General features: G+C 31.5%; 5 protein-coding genes and 1 long non-coding RNA gene across 9 annotated transcripts; 3 read left to right on the top strand and 3 right to left on the bottom strand.

Annotated features, from left to right (window-relative positions):
• On the top strand, window positions 1–1,537 carry LOC142645030 (uncharacterized). Its single transcript, XR_012846209.1, has 2 exons — window positions 1–307; window positions 410–1,537. It is a non-coding gene; the product is annotated as an uncharacterized LOC142645030 (long non-coding RNA).
• LOC113793517 (putative phospholipid-transporting ATPase IIA) lies at window positions 387–5,267 on the bottom strand. The gene is made up of 4 exons (XM_027343563.2): window positions 3,345–5,267; window positions 2,466–3,290; window positions 1,894–2,403; window positions 387–1,785 (listed from the first exon to the last, which is right to left on the bottom strand). The coding sequence occupies exons 1-4, from the start codon at window positions 5,107–5,109 to the stop codon at window positions 596–598; spliced, it is 4,290 nt and encodes a 1,429-aa protein (XP_027199364.2). The 5' UTR covers window positions 5,110–5,267; the 3' UTR covers window positions 387–595.
• A 647-nt stretch (window positions 5,268–5,914) lies between these two features.
• Window positions 5,915–11,585, bottom strand: syd (JNK-interacting protein syd). Of its 4 annotated transcripts, XM_027343119.2 has the most exons (12): window positions 10,736–11,585; window positions 10,302–10,662; window positions 9,769–10,242; window positions 9,633–9,668; window positions 9,263–9,537; window positions 9,021–9,202; window positions 8,848–8,868; window positions 8,434–8,772; window positions 8,213–8,376; window positions 7,706–8,128; window positions 7,135–7,638; window positions 5,915–7,081 (listed from the first exon to the last, which is right to left on the bottom strand). In XM_027343119.2, exons 1-12 carry the CDS (start codon window positions 11,069–11,071, stop codon window positions 6,282–6,284), a joined length of 3,915 nt encoding a protein of 1,304 aa, XP_027198920.2. In that variant the 5' UTR covers window positions 11,072–11,585; the 3' UTR covers window positions 5,915–6,281. The 4 variants fall into 4 exon arrangements, with proteins under 4 accessions (XP_027198920.2, XP_075676173.1, XP_075676171.1 ...); XM_075820058.1 differs by lacking the exon at window positions 9,633–9,668 and having other exon boundaries at window positions 10,736–11,582; XM_075820056.1 differs by lacking the exon at window positions 8,848–8,868 and having other exon boundaries at window positions 10,736–11,581.
• A 361-nt stretch (window positions 11,586–11,946) lies between these two features.
• Srp54k (signal recognition particle 54k) lies at window positions 11,947–13,812 on the top strand. Its single transcript, XM_027343406.2, has one exon. It carries the CDS (start codon window positions 12,184–12,186, stop codon window positions 13,675–13,677), a length of 1,494 nt encoding a protein of 497 aa, XP_027199207.1. The 5' UTR covers window positions 11,947–12,183; the 3' UTR covers window positions 13,678–13,812.
• Window positions 13,813–13,919: 107 nt separating this feature from the next.
• On the top strand, window positions 13,920–16,961 carry sm (heterogeneous nuclear ribonucleoprotein L). Its single transcript, XM_027343407.2, has 11 exons — window positions 13,920–14,080; window positions 14,143–14,230; window positions 14,291–14,355; window positions 14,417–14,486; window positions 14,544–14,726; window positions 15,192–15,255; window positions 15,526–15,546; window positions 15,689–15,779; window positions 15,843–16,435; window positions 16,491–16,586; window positions 16,646–16,961. Exons 2-11 carry the CDS (start codon window positions 14,177–14,179, stop codon window positions 16,702–16,704), a joined length of 1,296 nt encoding a protein of 431 aa, XP_027199208.1. The 5' UTR covers window positions 13,920–14,080; window positions 14,143–14,176; the 3' UTR covers window positions 16,705–16,961.
• Window positions 16,900–17,507, bottom strand: LOC113793384 (uncharacterized). The gene is made up of 2 exons (XM_027343410.2): window positions 17,337–17,507; window positions 16,900–17,277 (listed from the first exon to the last, which is right to left on the bottom strand). Exons 1-2 carry the CDS (start codon window positions 17,505–17,507, stop codon window positions 16,948–16,950), a joined length of 501 nt encoding a protein of 166 aa, XP_027199211.2. The 3' UTR covers window positions 16,900–16,947.
• Window positions 17,508–17,537: the final 30 nt, after the last annotated feature.

A 17,537-nucleotide genomic window follows, 5' to 3' on the forward strand; every position in this document is an offset into this window, starting at 1 on the left:
TTTATCAATTTAACACACACAGTAGTAGCGCGGGCAGTAAAATATTTTGAATTTTTATTTGAAACAACACAAGTCCGGTGATCTCCGGTGATGATTGTACCTGTATTTATTGTGTATACGATGAAATCCAAATCCAAACAAACAAACAAACAAACAAAAAAATGCTGTCATGTTAAATTTTATTCAATTACCGAAAAGAAAAATTTTCTTTTCACTTAATAATTAGCTTCTTTTTATTAGGTTTTTTTTTTCGGGGGAAAAAATGCTGAAATGATGCGGAAGCTAGCCACCAGATTACATGATCACGGTAATTTATTCATTTTTTTCTTTACTTGATTTTTTCCCGATTTACTTTTTTTTCAAAATCACATCAAATTCAAAATAAATATTTTTGTTTCGTTTTTTATAGTTCAAAGATTTTTGGATAAAAATATAATTGAGAAAAAAAATATGAATGAATGAAAATGAAAACTAAAAAAAAGAAGAAATTACAAAGAACAAGATTATGAATGAATTTTGATAAATTTGTAGAAAAAAAATGTGATCCATAAAATTTCGCGGTTAACCATAGATTTATACCAAATTGATTGATCCGTTATGTCAATTTTTGATGACTCGGTGGTGCTATTTTTCGATGTAAAAATTTAAGCAGATAAAGTGGAAGACAGCTAATAACGGTCATTAGAGCGACTTTCCATAGGAAATCTCGTGATTGAATAAATTTTTCATCAAAGAATTGTGGTGCCAATATTAATGTGAGCAGATATGAAGAGAATGATATCAATTCGGCTACGATCATCAACCAATGCCATGTACGGACAGTTAATGCCAACATAAGAAGTTCTGTAAGAATGACGGCAGTAAATGTAATAGCAACCACGTGGATAAATTCATCATTAAATAAAAGAATTGATCCATACATGATGACACTGCCTTGATAGATGGATATGAGTACCCATATAAAGAATGTCTTATATGATAACGAACGGCCTTTCATTAGTTTATAAAGTTCTGGAAATTTCATGACTAGTTTGGGTGAGACATCCTTGTCAAGAACAATGGAAAATACAGGAAACATTGTATAGAATGTCGCATAGCCGATCATAAGAAAACCTTGATATAAAGGTACCGATGCAAAATAAAATGCCGACGAAAATATTGCTTGCAATGTGGATATGATGAGACCACGATGAATGATGAATTGACTTAATGATGCTGAACGTTTATAAGAATAACGGCCATGAAGAAGAATTAATCGATATATATTGGAAAACTGAAGTATTGAAAAATCAGCGGCCAATGATGCTTGTTGACCTTCTTTTCCCACAATACCAATGCCTACATTTGCTGTTTGTATCATTGAAACATCATTGCCACCATCACCAACGGCGCACGTTCGTTTTCCTGTACGCATCTGTATCATTTTGACAACTTCGGCCTTTTGTGTTGGCGAACATCGACAACAAACAACAGCAGGACATTGTGTAGCAAGGTCCATGAATTCAGCTGAATAAAATTTCATACACAACTCAAGATCTTCTCCACGTATTACCAAAGGGCAATCACTTTTGCGATGAAAATTATTCAATTCTAAATGTACTTCAGTTCGACTTGTCACAGGCCTGAATACATAAAATTCCTGCATTTTTTTAACCAATTGTGATGATTTTGCTATGGAAATCGCTGTTTCAAGTTTATCCCCTGTCAACATCCATAGCTTGATTCCGGCATCTTGAAGACCTTTTAATGTTGTTGCCACACCATCCTGCAATCGATCTTCAACTCCTAATTGAATATTTTTTTCAAGTGTAAGAAAAATTTAAGAAACCAAGGTTAAATCATTCAATAGCCATTGAGTTAAAAAAATATTATACATCAAAAATAACAATTTACCTGTAAGGCACAATAGTTCCATATCCTTTTCCAACGATGCCAATACGGCCTTTATCCGTGCACTGCGATCATTCATATTACATTTGGCTTGATTATAACGATCTTGAAAATCTTGAAATTGATCATCATCTAAAATTTTTTTAGCCACAACCAATGTACGTAAACCGGATCTGGCCATATTATCACATTGTTCTTGTAGCCAATCACTGTAAGTGATGATTGATGACATGACCGTATCGGCACCCTTCAAATAGAAAACAATTTCTTTTGTATTCAGATCTCTAACAATGATGCCCATCCGTTTCGTTTCGGAAGAAAAAGGAAATATTTCCAGTATCTCAAAATTCATTATTTGACCGAACGGATTTTTTAGCTTAATATTTTTAATATCACGAAAAATCAAAGTGATTCCGACTTTTTCCGTCCATTGTACAAGCGCTACTTCATCAGGACTGGATGCATGATACATAATGCCCACATCTTTCATTGGTATACTGATTGAATTATGATCTATTTAATTATGAGATTGGAATTAATATCGATTATTCAGGTGAATTCGAACAATGTTTTACCTTGATTGAAATCCGAAACATTCTTACCATCAGTCTCGAATTGATTTTCGTAGGCTGGTGTCACATTATGGCATAAGGCAATTGCCAACACTGATTGTTGTACACGGTAAACGATTTCGCGATCAATTTCATACGAATCGATACGCATATGACAACGGCGTCTTTCGAATGTAAAACTTGAAGTTGATGCCGTAGAACTTTCGCGACGATGTGTCTGATAATTCGATACTGGTTGTCCAGTTTGAGCACCACTATTGGTTATCTGCGCTGGATTATAATAAGCACGTAATATGGCTGTCACTTCATCAAAATATTCTTGGTTATATGATATTCGACCAAAATGTATTTTTTTGAATATCATTTCATTTTTGGTCAAGGTTCCGGTTTTATCAGTGAGTAGATAAGCGATACGACCTAGATCTTCGGGTATGGTTGTCGTTCTTGCCAATGTACCATTAATTTCCATGTCACGTTGAATCATTTGACAATAAACAACACGTCCCATTTCTAGATTGACACGTAAACTTATTGGAATGATATAACTGAATAAAAGTACATAGCGAAACCAATAGATGTACCAAAATCCAGAGAATCCTTTGAGACAGATCATTGCAAATGCCAATATAACAACAGCACCAAATAATAATTTAGTTAGCTCATTGACTTCATAATCCAAAAGGCCCACTTTACTACGTGGTTCATTATTGTTCATCATTGATCGAGTTTCGGGACCGGTGTAAATGACAATACCAATGGCTGTGCCAGACGCCACCACCGTATTGGCCCAGAATGTATTCTCAATCGATAGAGGCACTTCTTTTCCATCTAATAATTTTAAAAAAAATTAGTGCCATTTTTGTCAACATGAAAAATACTTACTGGAATTGTTGACAAATTTACCCATAAAACTATGAATATCACGTTTTGGTTCTTCAACAGTAACGACAGCATCCAATTCGAAAATATCTTCATTATTATCTAATTCTTGTGTAGTATTCAATGCTAGTCGTAATTTCCAATCAGTTTCTCCATCTAATTGATCTGTACGTATAAAACAGGCACCATTTTTTTCCGATGTACGTAAAAATATCATATCAGCAGGCACGCGTTGATCTTTTCCTACTTGTATAATATCACCAACACGAATCTTGGCACTTGGTATTGCTTGCATCCCATTTATACTTGTTAATTTTATATAGAATTGACTATTCACTGCTTTGTCACGTTTATATCGTAATAGATCATCGATCATTTCACGTATAAGCGTGACACCAAGTACAAAACCAAGTGGTGCCCAATAGGTAAAAATTGGACCTACTGCTAATGCCGGTATGAATTGCGAACATGCCATCAGAAGAAAATATAGATTTAGAAAAAATTTAAACTGATTGAACAACACTATTGGTAAAAATGTCAGGATGGTATATTTTTGATTACGGACAATATTTGGTGGAAATTCATTTTTACGATATCGATCTTCCGATGATTGAAGATGTACGATACGTGGTTTAAGGGATTTTTTTCGCAGGATAAAACGAAATATCCTGCTAAAACATTCAGACCAGGCCATGCAAAGACCGCAAAATAAAATTTGAAAAAATTTTCTCGTTGTTGATCGTGATTTATTTCGGCCGTTAAAGATCGGATAATCATTGATTTCAGGAACACGATTTCGGCTTGTGGTAGCTAATGAATCATATGGATCAATACGTATTGTTGCAGCCGATGAACTATTAATGCCGTGTATTCCTGTGGTCACTCGTGATCCACCCGATCCACTAACACCTCTTAGCAGGGCGGCAGATTCGGTCGATCCGAGACCACTTTCTTCAGATGATACTGACGACACCGTTGTTGTTCGTTGCTGTTGTTGATTATTACTATTTGCACTAGTAAATGTAGGTAATGACCAGAAATTCTGAAATATTGTATTGATTAATTGTTCAATTCGCTTAGATACTTGTTTATTATTAGTTGTTTGTTGTTGTTGATGATGTTGATCACTATCACCGTTTTCACTATCATCAATATCATTAAAATTTTTCAATAATGGTGATGATGAGGATATTTGTTTTGATTCGTCGTAATGATATGAATTTTTGAAAGATGATTCAGCATCAGGCAAATCGTTAATTAAACCAAAGCGATCAATTTTGTCGGAATTTGTTGAACGATATGATTTACTGAGATAGAAAATTTTTTTTGATGCTGATGATGATTCAGGTGAAGAAAAATGAAAATGATTCTTATTGACTAATCTAGAATCAATTAATGATAATGTTTTATAATTTAATAATTGTTGATGATGATGATTGAATTTTGATTTGTTTATATGATTGGAATTTTTGATTTCACGAAACAAACTCACTGCATTGGTTGTGGCTGTTGTAGCTGTTTTAGAACCTGATGAGCCGCTACTGCAACAATCTCGATTCACCGTTGTTGCTATATGCGGAGTATATTTTGCTGACAGTGTGGTCGGTGTTGATTTAGCTAATGATGTATTATAATCGTGATGATGATGATGGTGCTCGAGGACGGACATTTGATTTTGTCGATTTAATACCATTTTAGATGTCGATAATCCAGCTCTTCCTTGGCGACCATTATTTTTAAGCCTATTATTTCTATAGTTATTGTCCATAGTATCACTTCATATTTTTGTTTGTTTGTTTGAGTATTGATTCAATTGCCTGATTATGATTATGATAGATCTAAATATATATTTTGTCAATATCATCAAGGAAAAAAAATATTTATACGTCATTAAAAAAACAAGGGTTGCTGGAACGACAAATTATGGAAAAAATTTGCAATTCAAAGTGTTCAAAAAAAAATTGGTTCAAATAAATGGTCTAATCATTCAATGATGATCATGCAAATTTCGTTGTTTGTTTTTTGTTGATTTATCTTTTGAACAAAAACAAATACAATAATTTTCAAATCGCGATTCTTTTTCATAAAATTCTAATTGAATATTTTATTTTCCAACACAACATTAACAACACAAGATACATGTTTCGACAATTCACATTTTCAATTTCATCATAATTTAATGAAAGTTGATCAATATTTTAATTTTATATTTTCATCAGAAAATCATTCGAAATGTTTTTATTACATACGCATGAACAGTAGCAAATCATTTCAATCAAATTTCAATGAAAATATCGAAGAAATAAACATTCGATTAGATCAATCAATCAACAAGTTCGATTAATTAAAACAGCTATATAACCCAATGTCAATGAGATAATAATAATAATATTAAAGAAATGCAATTAATGATGTACGATTTGACTAATTTGGATGAATAAATTTTGAACAAACATAAATAACCAACAACAACAAAAAAACACCTCATCAGATGATAAACAAACGAAATTTGTTTTTTCTTTATTTGTAAAAAAAATCGAATGAATTTTGGTTTTCGACCCCAACATGAAAGATTGACAAAATTATTGGATTTTCTTTATTTCTTTTTCTTTTTTTGACAAACTTCATCATATGTGTGAAAGTGTTATCAAAGATTTTCTTGTTGTAAGAAAAAAAAATTATGATTAAAATAATCATCATTATTGTAATAGAATTAAAACATAAACAAACGCAAATGATTTGAAAACAAGTGCAAAAAAACAAACAAAACACAAATATAATGAAATGAAAAAAAAGTAAAGAATCTAAAATAAATGAAATCAAAAATATGAAAAAAAATGAATAGAAAATTTTATCTATAATTATATACAAACAAACAAACAGTGATAATTATTAAAAAAAATCAAATGTTCAAAATAAATTTAAGATGTATTATTTTTTTCAGGCGTTTATTTCCCAAACAATTAAATGTGAACGATCACCTTTCGATAATGAACAACTGACATCATTACTGTTGTTGATACGGAAATCAATATATCCTTCGCCACCACTAAGTATAAGATTATTTGTACAGACAAAAAATTTAATATTATCTTTATGGCCATGAAAAGACAGCTGTATGGTTGCTACATCACATAAAGGTATAAATGATGATATCGTTAATGATCCAGTTGCTTCGGTGGTTTGAATTTTTTTACTTAAAGCAGCCATCGTATTATTATCATCAGATTTTCTTGCAGCCGTTGTGGCACAAGGTAAACATAAAACAACGCCATTAGATGTACCAATCCATAATCGATGATTACTTGCTTTAAGTGCTGTTATTCTAACAAAGTTGAATGATTTGGACATGACCATCTTTGTTACATATGGTTCAATGTCGATCGTTTGTAAATGTTGATAAGGTTTTAATGCCGAATACAATCGTAATGTTGAATCCAATCGAAACGAACACCAAACACCATCTCCCATGACAGCTAAATGCCGCACATAGGTTTCTTTACGCGGATGAGCGATGAAAAAATTGATCACTTTAAATGTTCGTGTATTAACAATGAATATCAAATTTCGATAACCAAGCCATACAACATCTTTAACAATTTCCAAGCATCTGATCGAATATAGTGCTGTTTGTGGCTGCTTGTTATTGTTATTCGTTTCCGATGATGATTGTTGATTGTTCATCGAGGTCGAATAAATTCCAATATCAAGTGTGTAATATTGATTGAAATTCCATTCACCTGTATAAGACAGAAAAAAATTGGTAAGATAATTCTTATAACATACAACTTACCAGTTTGTTCACAGCGATAGAATATACAACATTGACCATTGGCTAATGCAACAAAAACTCGTCCACGATAATGAACAATATGTAGAATTGAATCAGACAAATGTACGGTTGCTATACAATGTGACCATTGAGTAATGGCTGAGTGTACATAAAGGACACCATTTTGACCACCAAGCCACATTGTCGGTAATCGTGTCGACATTGGTTGTATGGGCAATGATGAACTAGATGACCGCATTGTATTTGTTTCTGCTTGTGGTGATGAAGATAGATTAGATTTTTGTTGATTATGTGATCGTTGGTCACTATCATCATCACAGCCATTCATTGAATTCGTAGGCGACGGTGGCTGTGTATATGCAACATAATCTGTTAATTTTTCCAATGTTACATTCTTGGCTTCAGTTGTTTGTTCATTTGATGTCGATAAGATTGGCATTGAATTAACACTGGAGGCTTCTTCCGCTTTTATCGCCTCATCATCATTAGTAATCGAATTGTTATCTATTTGAGGTGGAAAATTTGTAATTATGATAGTTCATAAATTGATAATCAAAACAAAAAAAATTACCGAAATTAGTTGAAACATCTGATTGTATACTGGGCACAGGTGATGAAAATGTAATCGATGTAGCCACATCATTTAATGGTTTTTCTTTTCGATAGCTTAAAAACAATTCTGGTTGTTCATCAGATTGTATCGATACACCATGATCACCAAGAAAATCACTATTTTTAGCACCCGGTATTGAACAGATACAAAGTAAATGTGTTTTAATAAAAAATGAATCAAGAACTTCACCCGGATTGCTTCGTATATTGACAATAGTCACTTTACTTTTAGAATGACTAACACTGCATATCCAAACAAAATTTGAATATTGTTGATCAGTTGGTAATGTTTGCTCTTTGATTGCTTCACCGATTTCATTTTCTAAATCGGTTAATGGATCTTGATTACTTTTGCAATTTTCATAATCCAATTTATTTGTGACTGTATGGGTGTTATTTGTATTGTTTGGATAAAATTTATTATTAGCTAATCTGATGAACCAATTTTTACAACTATTATCATTACCATTACTTGTATCAGGAAATCCTGCTTCACCACCACTCAAATCAACAGCAGTGGCACACCAGATTTTCATGCCAATATCTTCACCACCTAATGGCCGACAATATATAGGAACAGGAACCGATGTATTTTTCAATGAAAAGGATGATTTGTTTGTTGGATCAGAACTAGATTTTAATTTTGAATTTTATTATAAAATTTGATCCCATTTTTTTAAATCAAACCTTGGCGAAGATGATGATGATGATGAGGCACCTGTTATACTCCAACCATAGGCTTGAATACGATCACCATTACCAGAAAGGCTAACATGTGCTTTAAGATTTTTCATTGCTCTAGCTCTTTCAGATGATAAATCCGAATCCATCATTAATTCGAGATCACCATTCTGTTGTACACGGGCACGACGTCTCATTGCTTCCAATGCTGGTATAGTTGTAGTTGGATTTACTGAATAACGTATTGCAGGTGTACCAGCCGGTAATGTTGCTGAACCAGGAACTGATGTTCGAGTTTGATCGATGGTTCCAGTCGTCGGACTTGGATTAAATAGATTGCTAAAACTAATAAAATATTGTTAGTCATTTTTGTGAAATGTAAAATTTTAAAAAAATCCAGAAAAGTTTCTATTAGTTTACCCAATCCAAGGAGTTTTTCCTCTTTCATTAGTTTAAAGGTAAGCATTGAAAATTAAATGAATAGATAGTAAATATTATCAGTGATTAGTTTTGATAAATATTAGTTTCCAGGACAATGAATGTTTAGGTTGAAAAATCAAAGGAGTTTTTTTCAATGATAATTTAAAACTTACAATTTCCAAAAATTCGATCTTTTATCTTCACTTCTACTAGCGCGGCTTAATTCTGCCCATTTTAAAGCTTCTTGTAATTCGAAATATTTTTCTTTGTAACTATTTCGTTCCATCAACACACGAGACATTTCTACACGTGTAAAACGTTTACGTTGTGCCATCGGTACACCTTCTTCTTCATCCTGTTTTCAACATTAAATTTAATTTCAATATTAATAATTTTAAAAAAATGTGCAACAAACCTCTTTTAAGGCGGTTAATTTTTGTTTACAATCGTCAAGTTCTTCTTTATTCTTTTTCAATTCTTCTTCCAATTGTGATATTCGTGATTTTAATCGTTCCTGAACCGCTTCCCGTTGTTGTATTTCATTATTACACATTGCCAAATCACTTTGTAGCTCATCAACTTTGACAATAAGATCATCTTTAACAATATTCAAAGCATTTTTAGTAGCCATTAGCTCATTATTTTCGGTGATTAAATTTTCAATTTCTTTTTCCATGCCGAAAAAATTTTCTAGAAAAATTAAAATTCTATGTTAGTTTCCGCGAAACAAGAATTTTGATAAAAGCTAAAAAGTAAGTATTATGAAAAACTAAAGCAATGAATACCATTAGTAGAATATTCACTTGGGTGAACAAATTTTCCTTAATTTTCACATTAGGTTAAGCATGTTAGAATAATGCAAACGTTAAAAAAAGAAAAGAAATGAAAAGATTGAAGAAATTTTTTAGATTTAGAAAATACCTGACAAACTTTGATCACGATTTTTATCTTTACTATTATCTTTTTGTAATTCTTCAACATCTTCGATAATGGTTGTCGTATCATCATATGACATTTCTGTTTCCATCCATCGATCCTGACGATTTGATGCTCCATCAGATGTGACGAATGAATTACTGGACTGATGAATAAACGAATGGCCAACATCATCATCATCAACTCTAGCATTTGTTGTACTCATTCCAGATAGGTCATAATTTTCCATATTATCTTCATTTGAAGCAAATTTTTGTAAATTCGTACGAAATATATTTGCTAAATTAGAAAAATTTGGCGGTTCTTTACTGCTTAAATCTTTATTGTCCATATCAGTTCCCAAGATAATTTTTACCCTTTCCATTAGATCAAAATGACTACGTCGAAGTTCGTTATATCTTTCATGTAATTTTGAGTATTCTTTTTTCATTTCGCTTTCTTTTTCTTCAAGTCTAGATGCTATAATCAAAAACGGACATATGAAAACAGATATAAATTTGATTTGAAAGAAAACTTACAATGATCAGATGAATTTTTAGCTTTCAATTCCAACATTTTAACAATATTGGCTAATGAATCGATATGTTGTTGATAATGTTGTTTTTCTTCTTCAGTAGAAAATTCATATTCAAATAATCGTTGTTCAATCTTTTTCTTATGTTGTTTTTCTTTTTCAAATGCTTGTACTAATTGTTCATTATCATCTTTACATAATTCCAGATCAACCTGTAATTGTTGATTTTCAATCAACGCTAGATCCAAACTTTCAAGAACATTGACTATCAATGGCATAAGACCATTAACTGCTTCTTCATCATCATTATAACGGGTGAGAATTTTTTGCAATTCATTATAGATTTGTGATGCCAAATTTTGCACCTACAAACACACAAACATAAATACGAATGTCATTATTACAATGACACAATTTTCAATCAATCAATCAATTTACCTTTTCGCTGATCACATGTGATGGATTCTCAAAATGGCTACCAAATTCATATATAGTTTCATTGGTGATTGTGATAGGTGTTCCAAATAATGGACTATTATTGGCCGATGATGTTGATGATTGCACTTGAAGATCAGTCGTATTATTATTATTAGTGTTCGGATGATTTATATCGTCTTTATTTGATGATTCTTTTGCCATCTTCGTAGTATCTTTGATACCTTTTATTGAATTATTATTATTATTATTATTTAATAGATTCATATCACTATTATTATAGTTGTTATTTGATTTCATTTTTGATTTAGAATCTTGATCCTGTAGGATGATATCCATGATGATATGATAGTTGAAAAAAATATGTTATTAATGAATAGTAGTTTAAAAGATTATGTTTATTGTTGATTTGAAAAAAAAAATATTATTAACACTAGCTTTGGATAATGACTAGCATAGGTTTGCCAATTTGTTAATTAAAGAATTAAAATATTTCAATGTAATAAAATATCTTGGATTACTAAATTATATTCAATCATTAGGAGGACAACGAAACATCTGGTTTATTGTGGACGAATTCATCCAACAAATTTTTCGTTTTCAAAAAAAAAAAAATGTCCAGAATGATTATGAAATCAAGAATCAAATCAAAATTATTTCATGAATTGTAATTGAACAATAAAACAAGAAAAAAAAACACAATTTATAAAAAAGTTTTTAATTTATCGATTGTTGTTGTTGTTGTTGTTGATCGATCGATCGATCCAAATAAAGAAAAAATAAAGAAAATTTTCTTGATGAGTTCGTTTTCATTTCGAAATGTAGAGTAACAAGAGAGAAAACAAAACAAAAAAATAAATAAATTAACCACTTAGCACTATTATTATTTGGAGGATCCTGTTGTATTTGGATAATTTTCATATGTATAATCTTTGTGTATGTGTGTATCCCTTTTAATTTTTGTGTATCAAAAATATATCCAATTTTTTTAGTTGTTGTTAACGCAAATGCGCATACAAAAAAAAATTTCCATTTCATCTTCTTGCAACGCATCCATCCCGAAAAAAAAATCGAATCGAATTTTTTGCTACTTCGTTCAGAACAACAAAAACAGAAAAAATATATACGTTGCAAGTAGTTTTAGAAAATAATAATCATCGTGTGTATTTGTGTTTATGTCGACGACGATATACACAACTCATTTTTTTTTATAACTTTCCCTTATTGAATTGGTCTGCCACATTCACAATTTTTTTCCTTCTTCATAATTTTCATTCATCATTCCAATCTTATTTATTTTATTCTTTCTTTTTTGCAACAGAATTTTTATTGTTTTCATAGAAATTGAAATTTTTGTTTATTTCTGGTGTTTTATATAACCACGTGTTTTTTGTCAATCTGTTTTGTTCGAGCCTTTGATGTGATTTTTTTTTGTATACAACAATTGAAAAATGGTTTTAGCTGATTTAGGAAGAAAAATTACAACGGCCTTAAGGTCGCTTGGTAATGCTACAATAATTAATCAAGAAGTATTGGATGGACTTCTTAAAGAAATCTGTACGGCATTAATCGAATCCGATGTTAATATTATGCTTGTAAAACAATTACGTGAAAATGTTCGACGTGTTATTGATTTTGATGAAATGGCAGCCGGCCTTAATAAACGTCGAATGATTATGCGTGCCGTATTTCAAGAATTATGTAAATTATTAGATCCTGAAGTTAAAGCATGGCAACCGGTGAAAGGAAAAACAAATGTTATTATGTTTGTCGGTCTACAGGGTATTGGTAAAACGACCACCTGTACAAAAATGGCCTATTATTATATGAAAAAAGGATGGAAATGTGCATTAGTTTGTGCTGATACATTTCGTGCTGGTGCCTTCGATCAATTAAAACAGAATGCAACAAAAGCTCGAATACCATTTTATGGTTCATATACAGAATCCGATCCAGTTGTTATTGCATCCGAAGGTGTTGAAAAATTTTCGAATGAAAATTTTGAAATTGTTATTGTTGATACTAGCGGTCGTCATAAACAGGAAAGCTCATTATTCGAAGAAATGTTAGCCATTCAGGCGGCTATACAACCTAATCTGGTTATCTACGTTATGGATGCCTCGATTGGTCAAGCTTGTGAGTCACAGGCCAGAGCATTTAAATCAAAAGTCGATGTTGGAGCGATTATTGTAACAAAATTGGATGGCCATGCAAAAGGTGGTGGTGCATTGAGTGCTGTGGCTGCAACAAAATCACCTATCATTTTCATCGGTACCGGTGAACATATCGATGAATTCGAACCGTTCAAAGTAAGACCTTTCATATCGAAACTATTGGGCATGGGTGATATTGAAGGTCTAATAGATAAAGTCAATGAATTGAAACTTGATGATAATGAAGAATTGATTGAAAAGCTTAAACACGGAGAATTCACCATACGAGATATGTATGAACAATTGACAAACATAATGAAAATGGGTCCATTCAATCAGATTCTTAATATGATACCAGGATTTGGTGCTGAATTAGCTAAATGTGCATCCGAAGCTGAATCTATGTCACGACTTAAACGTATGATGACCATTATGGATTCGATGAGTGATTCAGAATTAGATTCAAGAGAAGGAGCTAAATTATTTTCAAAACAACCGACTCGAATTGTTCGTGTTGCACGTGGTGCTGGTGTTACACAACGTGAAGTACAAGAATTATTATCCCAATATACGAAATTTGCAGCCGTAGTGAAAAAAATGGGAGGTATAAAAGGTTTATTCAAAAGCGGTGATCTAACTAAAAATGTCAATCCAGCTCAAATGGCCAAACTAAATCAACAAATGGCTAAAATGATTGACCCAAGAGTTTTACAGCAAATGGGTGGAATGTCTGGCCTACAAAATATGATTCGACAATTGCATACATCACATGTTCCGGGTGGATTTAAATAAATTTGATTCTTGTAAATGAAAAACTGCATTAATCTTTTATCTTCTTGTATCATATTAATTGAAAAAAAACTTGTTCATTTTATACATCATTAATTATTTTGTTTTTTTTAAATAAAAATTTAAAATTTAAATAAATTCTCTGCAAAAAAAAATGTGAAGGACGAATCTCTAACGATTATATCGATTATCGTTTTTACGGGTTCTCCTTTTGTTGGTTGCTATCAGTTTTGCACACGGCGGCGATGATGAGCACACCGCAACACACGCACACACACAATAGATATTGATCTGGGGCTGTGGACCTACACACATTTGCACACATACAAACATTAAGTTTAACTTAGGTTGCAAGAAAAAAAACAAAAATTCCCGCAACCAAATTCAATTGCTTTTCATATTTTTTGTAAGTTTGATAAATTCAATTTGTTTTTTCGATTTTCAATGCTTGTCATGATTTGAATTTAGTAATTTACAATCAAATATTTGGAAATAAATTAAGATGGCTGCTGCAACATATGAAGGACATTCATCAAAACGTCTTAAAACTGATCAGGTATAAAAATATTATTTTCGGTTGTTTTTTTTTACATTGTTGTTTCCGTAATTATTTTAGGACCGTGGTTTCAACAACAATAATTACTTTAGTCATTCGAATTCTCGTTATGCCGGGATGCCAAGGTAATTTCATTTAAAAATAATTGCTATATTTGTGATTTTTGCTTTTCGTCACACTTTGCAGAGATCATGAAGAACGTCTTAATCACGTTCTTTTATTGACTGTCATCAATCCAGCTTATCCGATTACTTGTGTATGTATTAGTCAATAATGGAATTTGCTGTCTTATTTTAAATATTGATTATTGTAGGAAGTAATTCATCAGATTTGTAGCCCAAATGGAAAAGTATTACGTATTGTCATATTCAAAAAGAATGGCATTCAAGCAATGGTCGAATTTGATTCTATTGAATCAGCCAAACGAGCTAAAAATGTTTTAAATGGTTGTGACATTTATAGTGGATGTTGTACACTTCGTGTTGAATATGCCAAGGTATGTAATTCGATAATGAATTATTCGAACAAAAAGATGAGTGAAAAAAAAATTGCATAAAATCTGACACTGATGAAAATACCGGTGAAATAAATTTGTCACAAAGCAGATAATTCTAACAGAAAAAATGAATCCAATTCATGACAAACAAAATATTAATAATATCCTTTTTTTCTTATCTTTTCGATGTTTATATCGAAATTCCAAAATATAAAATTGACATGACCATCACCACGAACAACAACAACAACAATTGAAAAACTCAAACAATACAAATCCGAACAACATCGATTAAAACAAAAAATTCCAAACCATCATTTTTCACAACAACAATCAACATCACAAAACAACAAACTAATCAAATTAAAAATCTCACTAAACATTTTATGACCGAATTTTGACCAAAACCAAACCAAACAAATAACGATTGATCCACGAATCACTGCGAACACAAAACAATCACAGCCAGTTCGTCTGAACGTTTACAAGAATGATCTTGAAAGCTTCGACTATACAAATCCGGGATTAGGTGAGGAATTGTCAATTAATAATAATCATGTCGCAAATGCTGTAAATAATCATGGATAGAAAAACTTGTACATTGTTGATTGATATGATCAATCAACTTTTTATCTTTCCATGATGATCATTTTGATCAGATTTCAATTTATTTTTCAATTTCACAAAGCAAAACGTTCAAAAAAAAAAATTATGCCTGTTTTGATGACTATTTCTATTTCATATTTAATTATTTTCATTCAATCTAATTGTCTATTTTTTTCAATTTAAATCAAAATAGGAAAACTTCCCGTAACTGATGGTAAATTCTTTTTTTTTAAATTGTAAGTTTTTAAATTTTTCGAATTTTCATTTTGTTAATTCTTTTTCTTTTTTTTCAGATATATTAGATTCCGTTTGATACTAATCTTCGTTTTTTTTCTGATGAAATCAATTTGGTAAAGATCCCTACAGCCACCATGATGCATACAATCCGGGTAATCGTCATCCTGCACCACCATATATGCCGGATTCTTACCTTCCACCTGGCGATGCGTACGATGAATTGTTGAAAAAAATTTAATTAGTATTTTAAATTGTTTTTTTTTTTTGTTTTAGTTATCGGGATGGCCGTCAAGGTGTTCTCGGTAGTATACCGAATTCTGGCTTTCCTGGTCAAACGCCATTGATTCAAGGAACACCAGTTACACAACAAGGTGGACCGCAGCAAGGTGCTGTTCTTATGGTCTATGGTCTGAACCATCAAATCATGAACTGTGACCGTTTGTTTAATTTGCTATGCCAATATGGCAATGTTGTTCGAATCAAATTCTTGAAAAGCAAAGAAGGTTGTTCCATGGTACAAATGGGTGATTCAATCTCGGTTGAACGATCAATCTCATCATTGAATAAAGTTACATTTTTTGGACATGAAATGCAACTTGGTTTCTCCAAACAAGCTTTCCTTAACGATGTTAAACAGCCATTCGAATTACCTGACGGTACGCCATCATTTAAAGATTTTATGGGTAATCGTAATAATCGTTTTACTAATCCGGAATCTGCATTGAAAAATCGTATTTCACAACCGGCCGAAGTATTACATTTCTTTAATGCTCCATATGGCATCACTGAGCAAGATATTATGAATATTTTTGAAGAACATTGTCCAAATAACAAACCGAATTCGATCAAATTTTTTCAATCAAAAAGTAAGTTACATTGTTGTGTGGATCCCCTCTTTTTTCTAACTAAAACAAATTCTAGCCGAACGAAGTTCATCTGGTTTAATTCAATTCGAAAGTATATCCTGCGCCATTGAAGCATTGGTCATTTGTAATCATGTTTCAATCCCTAACCCAAGTAAGATACAATCATCATTTAAATCATTTGATTTTCTAATGTATTTTTTCTTTATCAAGATGGAAAATTTCCTTTTGTCTTCAAACTCTGTTTTTCATTGGCTGCAGCTCGTTTTTGAGTTGAGACAAGTTTGGCTTCCTGGAACCGGATTGGAATCTTTGATTTTTTTTTTCATATGCTTAATCATAGTTGAATCACTTTTCAATCATCATATCTAAATTACGGTAGTGGTAGCAAAGTTTCTCCTTCATCCACTATGACAAATGATATAATTAGTTTCCCGTTTTTCTACATGAAAATTATTATAACCATCAAACGGCAAATTTGAATTTATTAAAATTAAAATTGATAATAAACTTTTTCACAATTTTTTCATTGCGACAATTGTTTTATCAATCATTTCAAGCAATAATGACATTTTTTCTGAACTTGCATGCAAATTTTGTTGTAGATTCGTTGATTGATTTTCAAGCTCTTCGGTCAAATTCATAATAACTTTTTGCATTTTCAATCGGATTTTAGACGTGAGATTATTTTCATCAGATTGTTCATCATCACTTATCATTGCCAAAGTTTCCATTCGCGATTTTTTCTCAGATAATGGCGAACGTTCTTCATTATCCGATTTCTTTTTGATACGATCACAATATATACAGAATGGTGTTTCTAATGTTTTTCGCATTAACGGCGTCTAAATTATTTATTCGTAATAATAATTATTTGTATTATACATTGAATAATTATTCAAACCTTGCATGAATTACAATAATCATCTAATAAGGTATAACCTTGAAGCAAATAAGTGCCCATCAATGAGCTAATTTTATCGGCATTTTCACGAGAAATCATTTTTATTGTTGATATTTTTCCAGCAAAATCAGACCAATTTTTGGCACAAAAATGCATGCTTGGGTCATTCATAAATGAACTAAAAATAAGCGGCAGTTTTTT

The sequence above is a fragment of the Dermatophagoides pteronyssinus genome, unplaced genomic scaffold (genome assembly GCF_027571235.1).
Source record: "Dermatophagoides pteronyssinus isolate colony J.1.1.1.1 unplaced genomic scaffold, Derpt_VIB-CSIC_2022.12 sq0001, whole genome shotgun sequence".
Taxonomy (NCBI): Eukaryota; Metazoa; Arthropoda; class Arachnida; order Sarcoptiformes; family Pyroglyphidae; genus Dermatophagoides; species Dermatophagoides pteronyssinus.